At 42.2% G+C, this 15,532-nt stretch overlaps 1 protein-coding gene across 5 annotated transcripts in view; it reads left to right on the top strand.

The window, feature by feature from the left end:
* The first annotated feature begins 355 nt into the window (after positions 1 to 355).
* Positions 356 to 15,532, top strand: part of tmem106a (transmembrane protein 106A) — a 31,548-nt gene continuing 16,371 nt past the window's right edge. The window contains exons 1-5 of one of the 5 annotated variants that reach the window (XM_068013363.1): positions 356 to 440; positions 5,840 to 5,921; positions 6,217 to 6,339; positions 13,418 to 13,654; positions 15,431 to 15,494. In XM_068013363.1, the coding sequence (XP_067869464.1) occupies positions 13,435 to 13,654; positions 15,431 to 15,494 (284 nt within the window). In that variant the 5' untranslated portion in view covers positions 356 to 440; positions 5,840 to 5,921; positions 6,217 to 6,339; positions 13,418 to 13,434. The other 4 variants (XM_068013359.1, XM_068013360.1, XM_068013361.1 and 1 more) reach the window with 4 other exon arrangements.

Raw genomic sequence — 15,532 nt, 5'->3', positions numbered from 1 at the left:
AATCTCCTTTGTTTTAAAGAGAACAACCCCAGCTTTCTTAACCTAACCTGGTACTTAAAATCTCTCAACCCTGGAATCATTCTGGTAAATCTTTTCTCAAGGACCCTCCCATCCTTCCTGAAAGAGGTTACAATTTCAAAACTGATTGGCTGGGAAGCACTTTGGGGCTGCCTGGCTATTGGGAAGGAATAGAGAGGTGGGGGGGGGGGAAGTTCTCCGCTGTTATTTGTGAGACTTGCAGTACTTGGAGTGGCCGGAATGGGGCGCTGATCGCTGAGGGAGGGGGCGGGGCCGGGAACAGGGGCGGGGAGGGGGCGGAGCCAGGGGGAGGGGGCGGAGCCAGGGGGAGGGGCGGAGCGGAGCCGGGCCGTTCGCAACGGGTGGGGGCAGCGGCGGTGACGACCGCGACGGCGGGGGGTAAAGTTGGATTCTGTCAGAAGGTAAACATCGACTGGCGATGCAAATAAAACCACCACTGCGGGGGGTCGGGAGGTGACTCAAGATGGGGGAGGTCGGTAACGGTTTCGGGGTAAATTGAGACAGACGCCGTGCGCATCTTTTAATGTGTTTACGTGGAAAATGGTCAAAGTGGACAGCCCGGCCCGGTTAACTCCGGGGATCCCCGGCCTTTTCCCCCAGTTCTAACCCCCTCGTCTCGGGTCCCCATATACACCGCAGTGACCGGTGCTTATTCATTTATTGATTAATTAGAGACGCTTTTAAATGCAGCCCAGTCACCAGCTTCGTGTTTATCCCGGGGAGGCTGTAATACCTGAACTTTAATTTATTTATTAATTTTTTCTCAATGCAAAGACGGGGTTTGGGGAGGGAGGGGTAAAAACCTTGGGTTTTTCTTCCTGTGCGAGTCTCCAGAAGCCAGATCCATGGCGCTTGGCAAACAGCCTCAGTGACTTTGACTTTCCCATGGGCGGGTTTGCCTGGCCTCTTATTTATTCTGGAGCCTTCAACCCTCGCTGTTCTATTCACAGATACAAACAGTTCATCATGAAATTTGTTTGGTTCCTGGTTTTGATTTTCATTGGGACTTGTGGGTTTTGCTGTTTTAGAGGCTCTTCAGCTCACTGAAGTTTGCCAAATGGCAGAGATTGGTGTAAATTTTCACAGTTTTTGAATTGAATATTTCACTTTGCACCGTAGCTTTGTATTATCTATGATTTTAGTCTAATTAACTGTAAAATTAATCAGCTACCTCACACCAATTGCCTATGCTCACTCCCCCACCCTAAATCCTTGTCAAACTGCACTGGCCTCTTCTGCCGCAGTGAATTGGCTTCAGGATCCATTTCTTCATCTTTAAATTCCTCCCTAACCTTGCGGCCACCCATACTGAGTGACCTCCTCTAGCCACTGTCCCTTTGCCTACCTCCATTCTTCTGACACCTGTATTGCTTGTTCCCTGCTACTGTTGCATCACCATTGGAGGCCGGACATACTCTGTTTCTCTCTCCACAGATGCTGCCAGATCTGCTGAGTATGTCCAGCACTTTCTGTTTTTATTTAGTGTTAATACAGCCACCACAGCCTGTTCTCTGGATTCTGCAATAAAGCTACTTCCTAACTCCATCTGCCTTTCTATGGTCAAATGGCTCCTCAAAACCCTTCTCCTTAGTCCTTTCAATGTGCTTTCCCTCCTTTTTCTTGCTCATTATCCAAATTTTCAACTGGCTACGTACTCTTGAGGCAATCCTTTAATGTGAGGAAATTTGGTAGAGGTTTTAAGATTATGAAATGGTTTGAAAGGACATAGAGAAGATGTTTCCACTTGCAGGGACACCAGAGCTAGGCCCATAGATTTATGATAGTCACTAATAAATCAAATAGGGAATTCAGGAGAAACTTCTTCACCCAGAGAGTGGTTAGAATGTGGAACTCACTGCACCAAGGGACTAGGTGAGGTGACTGGCATAGATGCATTTAAGAGGAATCTAGATAAACACATGAGGGAGAAAGGAATAGAGGGATATGTTGATGGGGTTCTATGAAAAGGTTAGGAGACTCGTGAAGCATAAGCACTGGCATGGACCTTTTGTACCAAATGGCTTGTTTCTGTGCTGTAAGTACTATGTAATGCTACATAACTTGTTGAACGTAAACCAACAATTTACATTTATATAGTGTTTTTAGCATTGGAAAGATGCCAAAATGCTTCACATCAGCTAAATGAAAATGGAGACTTGAGAAGAAAGGAGAATTGTAGAATGAGTTTAAAGGGCACAACCGAGAAAATGATACCAGAAATGCATGGCTGAACATATCAGGAAAGGATGAACAGGATAAGTCTCTTTTCTTTTGAAAATAGAAGGCTGAGTGGTGACCTAGCAGAGGCTTTCAAAATTATCAAAGGTTTTAATACAGTGGATACAGAGAAAATGTTTCCACTGTGAGAAAGAACGTAACTAGAGGTCATCAATATAAGGTAGTCACCAAGAAATTCAATAGAGAATTCGGAAGAAACTTTTTACCCAAAGAGTGTTGAGAATGTGGAACTCGCTATCACAGGGGTGGTTGAAGTGAGTAGTATAGATGCATTTAAGGGGAAGCTAGACACGCTTATGAGGGAGAAGGGAGTAGAGGGTTACAATGATAGATTTAGATGAGAAAAGATGGGAGAAGTATTGAGTAGAGCATAAGCGTTAGCCTGGACTATTTGGGCCAAATGGCCTGGTTCTGTTTCCTACATCCTATGTAATCCTATATAAAATGGTTGAAAATAAGTCATTGATAGGCTTTTGAAACTCTGTGGGGATGGGAGGAGAGGAGGTAAGGCAAATTGATCTTGGCAGGGAGTTTTGAGAGGGTTCGGGCAAAATTGCTAAAAGGGCACAGGCAAGTTGGCTAAAAGAGCACAGCAGTACTTAAGGTGGAGGAAGAGATAGAGCCGAAGAATGTCATTGAGGTCAGATGATGCAAGAATTCCCTGGAAGCATTTTAAGAATGAGGATAAGAATATTGAAACTGGCCTTCCCCCAATTCAGTACCTTTATTTCCAGTCCATCTTTGTCCTTTTCCATAACTACCTTAAATCTTACAGAGTTATGGTCACTATATCCGAAATGATCCCTCACTGACACTTCTACCACTTATCTGGCTTCATTCCCTAGGATTAGGTCCAGTATTGCCCCTTCTCTTGTAGGACTTCCTACGTACTGGCTCAAATAGCTCTACTGTATGTATTTTAAGAAATCCACCCCCTTTAAAGCCTTTTGTACTAAGACTATTCCAGTTGATATTGGGGAAGTTGAAATCCCCTCCTATTATTACCCTATTATTTTTACACCTCTCTGAGATTTGCCAATATGTCTGCTGCTCTATCTCTCCCTGACTGGATTGATTAAAAAAGGTCCATGGATCTATTAGATCCAGAAGGGACTGGAGAGATGAAATTGTCAGCTTTAAGGAGGCAAGAACAGTGACATTCTGGATGAGTTGAGCCTGTATTGCTGTGGATTGCAGCAAGGAGGGTGTTTGAAAGGTCAAGTTTTGAGATAATAAAGGTGTGAATGAGTCCTGAAAGCAGCTTCATTGGAAATCTCATGTTTGTATTTTGCATCTTGGGAAATATAAGGAAATACATGTACAGAAGGTTTGGGTTTTGACTGAGACCCTGGTAAAGAAACATAACCTGCACAATTTATTTTTATATTAAAGATGGCACAATGCATTTGGGCATCTGCTATTAAATTTCCACTCTGCCATAGGGCACACCAATTGCATCAATGGCAGTTGCCTTCCTTTGACTTAGTAGTCTGGTATATCAACCCTGCAAAATACTGAGTCTTTCCTTGTGGCTGCAAGCATAAATGCAACACTTGATGTTACACTGAGTCATACAGCTCCCAGATTTAATCTCCAGACTGTATTTAGTTAGCTAATCTCAGCTGGAGTCTTAGTAGGGTAGGGAAAGGAATAATCATTCAGATCCAACTGCTGCTGTCCAGTGATACCTGCTATAGGTTTGCACATGTGAAGGTCAGTAATGACAGGATGGAGCCCCCACAGAAAAATAACCTGTCATACTCACTGTCTGGGCCAGTCACTTTAGTCTTTTCTGTCTCGAGGACCCCTTGCAAATACTGGCATACCCCTTATTGTAAAAGTTATTAAAGGGTGTAAAGCATTGTGATTGTAACCTGTGGCCTGATGATGTCTCACCATGAGATTATTTATCTGCGGGAGTTATAAAATAAAGTAGAAATGAATTTTAACATTCACATAATCAACACATCCATTTTGTGTTTCCATAGACTCTAGTTTGAAAACTAGTGGTTTAGTCTTTTGCAAAGGTTGTATTTTTTTCATGTGTTTGTCCAGGAAGAGCATCCATACTTTAAAACAAATTATATAAATGTAACATACTGACCAAAACCTGAGCTTGCAAATTGCACTATTTGGGAAGACGACTGTATCTACAAAGGATTTAGTATGAGTGGAAGAATTGAAAATAATCATGTAAATGCAAAATGAAGTGTAAACATATAACCTTCAGATCATTAAATCACAGACTGTACTATTGAACAGTAAGCACCACATAAGCATTATAGATAGAACCATATTGAGGCTAGGGTTCAAGAAGGTGCTTCCTTTATATGGAGACACAATAACCCTCACAAGTTCCTTGATACTGCAACAAAATGATTTAAATATCGCACAGGGAAGGCAAAACAGGCAGGAGCACTCCATTCCATCACCAGCCCCAGTACAGATTAAAATCTCTTTACCTTGAAGATTATGAACATGAAATCAGGGGACAGCCTGGTGAAGTAAGTGACATTCAGGAAGTGAAACAATATGAATAAAGACAGGGATGCTATATATAGAGCTTGATTCTGTATACAGCTTTGGGCCTGACCATTGCTTTAGGAAAGACTCATCACCAACCTAACTAGGGATATTACTGCTGCTATCTTTGGAGTCGCAAGGGTCCAGGTGCCAATATTCTGAATAGAAGAATTTCAGTGCTGCCAGCTGAAACAACAGAGGTGGGTCCACAACGGATTTTTTAGGGTTTTAGGGCTGTAACCTTTACTACAGCATCAACAGACAGAATCATGATTTTTCCTGATTACATTGCAGACCCCAGTTTGAAAGCCCGAGTGACCATGTAGGTGAGGTATCAGATGGTGATTTGCATGAGAGAAACTGTACTCAATTGCTAGTATCTTCAGGATGGGGGAATAAATTGGAAAGACAAAATAAATAGTGGTGCTGGTGCTACACATAGGGGCCAGCAGTGTCCAAATTTCTGCAGCATTTATCTATATTAGAATGAAGCAAACCACCACAGGAAGATGAGATCTTAATAGCAATGTGTATGTATACTCTGTCACTGCTTATGGTTTCAGATTGTGTCAGTTGCAGCCTTCAAGAATGTCATGACAGTGACACTACACAATAAGATCTTTACATATCAAAAATTGTACCATACATAGATCTGTATGTAAGTAAAATGGTTCATTTACACAGTAAATTGGGATGATTTGGAATGCACTGCCTGAGAGGGTGGTGGAAGCAGATTCATTAACTTTCAAAAGGGAATTGGGAAATACATGAAGGGAAAAAAGAGCAGGGGAGTTAATAAATTATTTAAGGAATAATGATCCCTTTCCTATATTGTTGGACTTTATCCAGAAATAGAGAAATTTAACAACCATTTAAATTTGCATGTAAGATAAATTTTAAGTTACAGTTTGTGGGTTGAAATTAAAGTGTTCAATGTACATGGGTTGCCTTATAGGCTGGTATACACACTGACCTCCTGCTTCTCAGTCGCTAATTCAGAATAGCCCTGGATGCTATTGTTGTTTACATTTTTTTTCAGATTTCTTTAGTACGAAGGTACCTTGGGGGAAGAGGAGATAGAATTTCAAATATTCTGAAGTGACCAACTACCCAAAAGAGAGGTGAGTATAACTTAGAGGGAAGATGTACACTTGGGAAATTGATTTCTTGCTACTATATAAATTTGAAACTACAGCATGTTCATAATGAGCAATTGGTTAGTGTACTTCCAGTTTAAAACTGCCCAGTCGTATAGACAGAACCACAAGCTCCAACAGAATGAGGGCCTGTTTCAAGTTACAGCATAATGAACTACTACACCTGTCTGTTAGATCATTAAGCTGGAGAATTTATTTTGCCTGTCTTCCACAGTTAGCTCCTTCACTTAACTATGCTTCTCTGATTGATGCTTTGCAGAGTGACAGAGACTGTGGAGTCACAGACTTCAGTGGATTTATCCTGTTGTCTTTATTAAACAGCAGGTGCCTACTACAAGAGCTCTTCATTTTAATCTAAACTAAGCCCTCAGGAACCAATAAGGCAAGCACAGCTATGGTCTTATGATTTTTTTGCCTGAGGCAAACTTCCAGAATGAAGCTGGATTGAATTGAAAAATTACCAAATTTCATGGACAAAGGGAACTTTAAAATTAAGTAAAGGACAGAGACAAAAAACAGAGTGGAGAAATGGAGAAAGAACTACTGGAAATCTGAGGTGGGGGGGCGGGGGGCAGTGGAAAAGCTGCAGATGTAGGAGAAATACCACCTCTAATTTATAATCTCTCTTCTTCCCTCCATCCCCACCCCACCCCCACTCCCTGCAACCTCTAGCACTGCTGCCTTGTAACTGGCTTCTACTTAGAAAACATGCAAGAGTAGTGTGACTTTTACACACACTTTCCTTCCTGGTGTGCGGTCGTTCCTTAGTACAGTGGTAACTTTTTTTTTAATCTGTTTAATTTTCTGCATCTTTCTCCATTACAAATCAATATCCATTTTTATTGATGCTCTGTCACACAAATATGTGAGTGTTGAACCTGAAGTAGGTTTGGAAGGGTTAAAGATCTACTTATACATGGGTGCAGCCGACAGTGGTATCACCTTCACACAGTGGAAAGCTGAGTCATCTCTGAGTGCAAAATCTTGCACATGCTCCACTAGAGGTTTTAGTAACTAAGTCCAGGATGCACCTATATTTCTGGAACACACTTCTGTCTGCACTGAAATACATGGTGGCATCACAACCATCTGCACATCATCTAGCCTCTGCTTTGTTGTGATCTGGGTCACAGTGGAGAATTAAATCTATGAGCTACCAGACTATGGAATTGCACGTTGCTGCTCCAGTACATGGTGCCTTTAAATATTGCTGGTTATCCTTTAGCTTTCATCGGTGTATTGTCACCAGAAATTTGGCTGAATGACATTTATTGATTGCCCACATGGTCAAAGAAGCAGTTCGATAAAGGGAAGCAACGGAATTATTGACTTTTAAATTTGTTTTAACCTTTTCTCGAGCTGATTTTTCTGCTTTTATGTATGACCGCCTCTCCTCACCACCCCCGCCCCCCCCCCCACCCTTTTTGCCATAACATCATTTTCAGGACCAAGGGGTGGGTGAATAATCTGCCCCTAGGACTGGCTGATGGGAAGACCATTGTGTGTTTAATAGATGCCCAGACAGAGTTGTTGCGAGGAATAGTTTGTGGGCCATGGTCACTGTCAGGATCTCTGTACCTCCTGCATAAGTTCCAAAGGAAAGCAAGTTGAAAATGAAATCCTTTCTCCCAAGATTCAGCACTTTAAACAGTATTTTGCTGAAAGAAAATTAAATATTTCAAATTTTAATTAATTGTACTTGTTTTTGTTTTAGTAGCATTATTAAATACATAACTTTTATAATCTTTGGTTATTTTTAAAACAGAGCAAGGTAGAAAATCTAATAATCACACCATTAGATTTTATTGCTAGCATCTAATAAATTCACTTAACATCCATTATTTTTGGAGTATTGCACTAATTTCTTTTTCACATACTTGCACAAATCTCAAGTTTTTACTGTTCCAGATAGGTAATGATTAATGTGATTGTAATGGAAGGACGGCATTACCCCTGAAATCATCAAGAGTGCCAAGCCTGCTATACTTTCAGCACTGTACAAACTGCTTTGCCTGTGCTGGGACGAGGGAGCAGTACCACAGGACATGCGTGATGCCAATATCATCACCCTCTATAAGAGCAAGGGTGACTGCGGTGACTGCAACAACTACCGTGGAATCTCCCTGCTCAGCATAGTGGGGAAAGTCTTCGCTCGAGTCGCTTTAAACAGGCTCCAGAAGCTGGCTGAGCGTGTCTACCCTGAGGCACAGTGTGGCTTTCGAGCAGAGAGATCCACCATTGACTTGCTGTTCTCCCTTAGACAGCTACAGGAGAAATGCCGTGAACAACAGATGCCCCTCTACGTTGCTTTCATTGATCTCACCAAAGCCTTTGACCTCGTCAGTAGATGTGGTCTCTTCAGACTACTAGAAAAGATTGGATGCCCAAAAAATTCCATGACAATATGAAAGAAACAATTCAGCATAGCGGTGCCTCATCAGACCCCTTTCCTATCCTGAGTGGCGTGAAACAGGGCTGTGTTCTCGCACCTACACTGTTTGGGATCATCTTCTCCCTGCTGCTCTCTCATGCGTTCAAGTCTTCAGAAGAAGGAATTTTCCTCCACACAAGATCAGGGGGCAGGTTGTTCAACCTTGCCCGTCTAAGAGCGAAGACCAAAGTACGGAAAGTCCTCATCAGGGAACTCCTCTTTGCTGACAATGCTGCATTAACATCTCACACTGAAGAGTGTCTGCAGAGACTCATCGACAGGTTTGCGGCTGCCTGCACCGAATTTGGCCTAACCATCAGCCTCAAGAAAACAAACATCATGGGACAGCACGTCAGAAATGCCCCATCCATAAATATCGGCGACCACACTCTGGAAGTGGTTCAAGAGTTCACCTACCTAGGCTCAACTATCAACAGTAACCTGTCTCTCGATGCTGAAATCAACAAGCGCATGGGAAAGGCTTCCACTGCTATGTCCAGACTGGCCAAGAGAGTGTGGGAAAATGGCGCACTGACACAGAACACAAATGTCCGAGTGTATCAAGCCTGTGTCCTCAGTACCTTGCTCTACGGCAGCGAGGCCTGTACAACGTACGTCAGCCAAGAGCGACGTCTCAATTCATCCCATCTTCGCTGCCTCCGGAGAATCCTTGGCATCAGGTGGCAGGACTGTATCTCCAACACTGAAGTCCTCGATGCGGCCAACATCACCAGCATATACACCCTACTAAGCCAGCGGCGCCTGAGATGGCTTGGCCATGTGAGCCGCATGGAAGATGGCAGGATCCCCAAGGACACATTGTACAGCGAGCTCGCCACTGGTATCAGACCCACCGGCCGTCCTTGTCTCCGCTTTAAAGACGTCTGCAAACGCGACATGAAGTCCTGTGACATTGATCACAAGTCGTGGGAGTCAGTTGCCAGCGATCGCCAGAGCTGGCGGGCAACCATAAAGGCGGGGCTAAAGCGTGGCGAGTCGAAGAGACTTAGCAGTTGGCAGGAAAAAAGTCAGAAGCGCAAGGAGAGAGCCAACTGCGTAACAGCCCTGTCAACCAATTTTATCTGCAGCACCTGTGGAAGAGTCTGCCACTCTAGAATTGGCCTTTATAGCCACTCCAGGCGCTGCTTCACAAACCACTGACCACCTCCAGGTGCCCACCCATTGTCTCTCGAGACAAGGAGGCCAAAGAAGAAGAAAGAATGGAAGCATCCAGGTTTTGAGATTATTGATAAACTTGTGTACTTACTAATCTTTATAATTTGCAGCAAAAGCAACTTGTAAATCAGTAACCCTTAGAGGTTAGCCCTAATCCTTTTACTTCAAACTCAATTCACAGACCCTAGGAGATCTGCAAAGAGGTCATAGGGGGTCCACAAGGCCATCAGATTTTTGATTATCTGTCATTTTCTGTATTTTATGGCATGTTATTTCTGTTGCTGTATAAGATGGTTGGAATTTTTGGTGACCTTTGCAAGCAGCAGGTGGCTTACTGGAGATCCATGGGTGAATTCTGTGATTTTGCATTTATCAATATCAATGGACAGAAAATTGCAAGCAGCAACCTGCGATTTTCCCATAAGCTGCTTGTTACTTGCAAGTGCCACTGGTAATGCGATGGCTAAATTTGCCTCACGTCAATTTATCGCGTCAGAATATTTAGAGGGTCCTTTTAAGTATGTCTGTATTTGTCGATGATCCCCCACACAGAATATTTTTGAAGCCACTGCTTTGCAGGCTGGGGGTATTTCCATCTTTTCCATTTAACTTCTGTTTTCTTTGCCTTTAATTTTTTTTTAACTTTTAGCTTTCCTAATTTTCTTACTACTCTGAAAGGTTCTGGCAGCCCTGCCAGTACCTTGTGCTAGTGGCATTTCTTCATATGTAAGCTATGTAGTGGGTGTTGGCAGATCATTCACCACTATGAATCTCAGCCAGGTCCAATCATCTAATGCTCACATGTGTGTGTGTGTGTGTGTGTGTCTGTCTGTCTGTCTATGTATATATGTGTACACAGTAGTAAGAACCATTATGATTTCCTCTCTCCTCATTAACTGTTACAACATAGTCAGCTGAGATCAGCTAATTCAGGACAGACTGGGGATTAAAGCTGGTTCTTCCTGTCGTGGCTAAGTTCTATTGGGAACTTGTGGCTACTACCAGTTTGAAAGCTGCAGCTTTCTAAATAACCTCTGGGCCTGTGCATACAGGTTATGGTCTGATGTGGTTTACCACTGTTGAGTTGCTTATCTATTTTAGTACCATTTTCAAGGGCTTTTGTCTTTCTTTGACAGCCGCATGTGGAAAGTCAAGCCTTTTTGCACTCGGCCTGTAATAAAAAGAATACAAAAGACATTACTTTTTCTGCCCGTCTCTTGTATCACTCTCTCTCTCTTATTCCCATTTTTCTTACTCAAATATTTATTTCGCTTTTATTGGTACATGATTTAAATCTAATTTATATTTCCTGCTTTATACTTTTTGGTTTGAACTCTGCGTGTCATTGAGGATTTTTAAATCTGATTGGTTAAATACAAATATATACATTCACGTAGTGCCTTTCACATCTTCGGGATGTCCCAAAGCACTTTACAGCCAATGAAGTACTTTTGAAGCGTCGACACTGGTTTTAATGTTGGGAAATGCAGCTACCAGTTTGCGCACAGCAAGTTCCTACCATCATCAATGACAAGATAATCTGTTTTTGGTGGTGGTGCTTGAGGGATAAATATTGGCCAAGGGTCCAGGGAGAATGCCTCTGCTTTTCTTCGAATAATAAAAGCTTAATATATTTGATAATTGGTTCGCTACACATAAAGATGTAAGTCACAGTATTTGGAAAGATTAGTGAACAGTTTACTTCATGTATCTGAATACTACTTAAAAATGCTGCCCTTAAATGGGAGCAGTTACAACTTCAAGCCAACACAAGAGTCTTTCACGTTTTTATAATTGTTCAGCTTCTGAACCGAAAGTTAACGTTGCCCTGGATTTTGCGGTCAGCGGGGAAGGAATGACACTCGCCATTCGCTATGCTGACAGCTGTTCAGAGTTTTTGCTGGCTTTTGAGGATATCCTTGCTGTCATCCACTGTCTGATTCAGTGCAGTGCCTTCCACAGGGAATTTCTGTAAGCAGGGCTTGGTCCAGGCATGGACCAAGGAGTTGAATTCCAGAGGCAAGATGAAAGTGACTGTGCTTGACATCAAGGCAGCATTTGACCAAATGTGGCATCAAGGAGCCCTAGTAAAGTTGAAGTCAGTGGAAATCAGGGGGAGAACTCTCCATTGGCTGTCATCATACAAAGCACAAAGGAAGATGGTTGTCCTTGTTGGAAGCTAATCACCTCAGTCCCAGGCCATCACTGCAAGAGTTCCTCAGGGTAGTGTCCTAGGTCCAACTATCCTCAGTTGCTTCATCAGTGACCTTCCTTCCTAAGGTCAGAAGTGGGGATGTCCGCTGATGATTGCACAGTGTTCAGTTCCATTTGTAACTCCTCAGATAATGAAGCAGTCCGTGCCTACTTGCAGCAAGATCTGGACAGCATTCAGGCTTGGGTTGATAAGTAACATTTGTGCCACTCAAGTGCCAGGAAATGGCGATCTTCAACAGAAGAGAGTCTAACCACCTCCCTATTACATTTAGTGACATTACCATCGATGAATCCCTCACTGTCAACATCTTGGGCGTCACCATTTTCTAAAACTTAACTGACCAGCCACATAAATACTGTGGATACATAAACAGCCAGAGGCTGGACATTTGGCAGCATGTGTCCACCTTCTGGCTCCTCAAAGTCTTTCCATCAGCTGCAAGATACAAGTCTGGACTGAATGAGTGCAGCTCAAGACACTTCACACCATCAAAGACCAAGCAACCCTTGACACTCCATCCACAGCCCAAAACATTTACTGCCTCCACCACCGACGCACAGTGGCTGCAGAGCGTACCATCTACAAGATGCACTGCAGCAACTCACCAAGGCTCCTTGGATAGCACCTTTCAAATCCGTGATCTCTAACGCAGAGAAGAACAAGGGCAGCAGGTGTATGAGAACACCACCACCTGCAAGTTCCCCTCCAAGTCATATACCATCCTGACTTGGGGAACAATATCATCATTCCTTGGTCTTTGCTGGATCAAAATCCTGAATCTACCTACCTGACAGCACTGTGGGAGTACCTTCACCATATGGTCTTCAGCAGTTCAAGGAGGCAGCTCACCACCACCACCCTCTCAATAGCAATTAGGGATGTACAATACATGCTGGCCTTAGCAGTGAAGCTCACAACCCATCGAGGAATTTAAAAAAAATTCAATACCAAGTCTATTGTCAAGGTACTGTTATAGCACAGTCTATGCAGGAGCAGGATAACTTGAAGCACAAGTTCTGGATTATTGCGTTTAACTGTGCTTGTGTATACTCTGGAAGTTGCTGGGCGATTTACTCCATGGTAGCAGTAAGTGCTGTTTGCCTCAGCGTTATTCCCGATGTAAAATTCAGGCTGTTATCTCTCCCCTCTAGCTCCCTTCACTGCTTGAGGCATTGCGTTATCAGTTCCGTTGAGAGGCCCATTAATGTCAGCAAGTGACAGCCGAAACTTTAATTGGGATTCAAGCCCAAGATGTAACAAAAAGTCACATGACCCATCGAAGCTTCCCTGTTGGATTCTGGCTCATCTAGCCTAATATCCTCCTTTGATAAATATGTACACACAAAAGCAGTATTTCAAAGCACAAACCTTCACTGTTACATGTTATCACTACTAGTAATTGGCCTTACACGGAATCATGGAACAAGTCTGTATTCTATCATGACCCACCTCCCACGTCCCCTCTCTGCTAGAACAATACATTAGTTCTAGTGTGGCTAGAGAGATTAAGTTTTGTGATGCAGGTTTATAAAATTTGAACTCTGAAAAGCACTTACAAATGTATTTTCAAATATTTCCAGTAATTGATGTTTAATGTCGCCATAGAGTATGATTCTTTATTCTGAATTCATGTTACAGGACAAGTCTAAGAAACCATGGGTAAATCATTCTCTCAATTACCTAATTTCCCAAGACAAAGCAAGAAAGAGGATACAGCACCCATTGTGCCAGAGACTGACAGAACAGCTCCAGAAAACATAAACAAAGTACAGGACAGTAATGGAGAAGCCAGTTCTCATGTTCCATATGTAGAGTTTGTGGGAAGAGAGAGCATTACATGTCCCACCTGTCAAGGGACAGGAAGAATACCAAGAGGTAAGTAGTTTTCTCCCAATATTAATGAGAAGTTTGGTGCTAGGGTGCAAAATGTACTTCATTCTCCCTTTCTCGAACATTTGATGGAGATGAAAATTCCACTGTAAGCATAACAAAGCAATTACAACTCCAAGCACTTACTGCAACAGTGCAAACATTGTAGTCCTTTTGTTAACCCAAGGAAGAATTGAGGCCAATGCATTATAAAGTACTATTGATGCCAACCTTAGAGCATTGGCAGACTAATCAGCATTCATTTATTTTAAGGTATTTTCATTTTCTTCCCTATGCTGTGCCCTCTTCCATAGGTTAAGTGTGTAGCTAAAGATATGCTCTCTGCCCTTAGCTTTGATCTAGGAATTATATGAATCAGTGTGCCAATGCTTGTTATTTACTGGAGAGATCCTTGCGTCATTGATATAGGTTTTACATTGGACAGCCCCAACCCAAGGAGAGGAACAAGTAGGAAAACAATGAAACCAAAGCTTTATCACAAAAGCAAAATACTGCGAATGCTGGAAATCTGAAATAAAAACAGAAAATGCTGGAATTACTCAGCAGGTCAGGCAGCATTTATGGAAAAAAAGAGTTAACGTTTCGGGTTATTGGCCTTTCATCAGGTTCTGACCTGAAATGTTAACTCTGTTTCTCTCTCCACAGATGCTGCATGACCTGCTGTGTATTTCCAGCATTTTCTGTTTTTATTTCAGTTTAGCTTTATGTCTGTTTTCACTATAGAATTGAAGCAAACACAAAGATTTAAAAAACAGTTTTGTAATAAAACTGTCAATCAAAATAAATTTCAAAGTCACAAGGTTGCTTCGTAGAATTCTGACTCAAAAGCAATTCACAAATTTTCAGGGCAACCAAAACTGCCAATTTGGTGAGAGTCTTGCTCATGGGACCCACTTTGGGAAAGCCATTATAGAGACAATAGGATTGGAAATGTATTAGTCTGTAATTTGTAGTAAGATGATCAGTAATAATTACTTTTATCACCTAGGTGTGTTCCCTGTCACCTAACACTTGTTAAACAGAAATGAGTCATATCCTGCTTTGAAGCAGGCACCTACAAAATAAGCAGGGGTATATTCTTTAAAAGGTAGAAATCTAGTCCGTCTAGTTTTAGATAAACTTGCCACACAATAGATATTACCCTAAGAGAAATTACTGTTGAATTGACTTCAGGATTTGCCTACTTACAGCAATAAGATTTGTGATTTTAAAGGGACAAGCTGAATAATACCTGGTGCATTACACATTATAACACTGCTGCCTTTATAAAACATTTTAAAAGAAAAAGTGTATTTACATAGTGTCTTTCACAAACTTAAGATATCCCAAATGCCAGTGAAGTACTTTTGAATTCTAATCATTGTTGTAATGTAGGAAAACGCGGCAGCCAATTTACGCACAGTGAGTCGCACAAACAACAGTGATATAAATGACTGATGATCTGTTCTTGGTGGTGTTGGTTAAGTGATAATATTGGCCAGGAATGGTACTGTGGGGTTTTTTTACACCCACCTGAAGGACTTCAGTTTAACATCTCATCTGAAAGATGGCACCTCTGACTGTGCAGAACTCAGTACTACACTGGAATGTCAGCCTAGATTACATGTTCAAGTCTCTGCAGTCAGGCTTGAACCTATGAATTTCTAATTCAGAGGTGAATGTGATGCCACAGAGCCAAGGCTGACATCTTAAGCTCCAAAATTTGGCAATGGTGATGTGATGGTATTTTAAAGATTTTGTTTTCTATTTTTACATTTCTAGGCCAGGAGAATGAGCTGGTAGCTCTGATTCCGTACAGTGACCAGAGGCTGCAACCACAACGAACGTCAGTATTAATGTTTTACTGTTGCAACAATTTAGTAT

The sequence above is a fragment of the Heterodontus francisci genome, chromosome 33 (genome assembly GCF_036365525.1).
Source record: "Heterodontus francisci isolate sHetFra1 chromosome 33, sHetFra1.hap1, whole genome shotgun sequence".
NCBI lineage: Eukaryota > Metazoa > Chordata > Chondrichthyes > Heterodontiformes > Heterodontidae > Heterodontus > Heterodontus francisci.
This window is presented reverse-complemented; position numbering and strand designations above follow the sequence as displayed.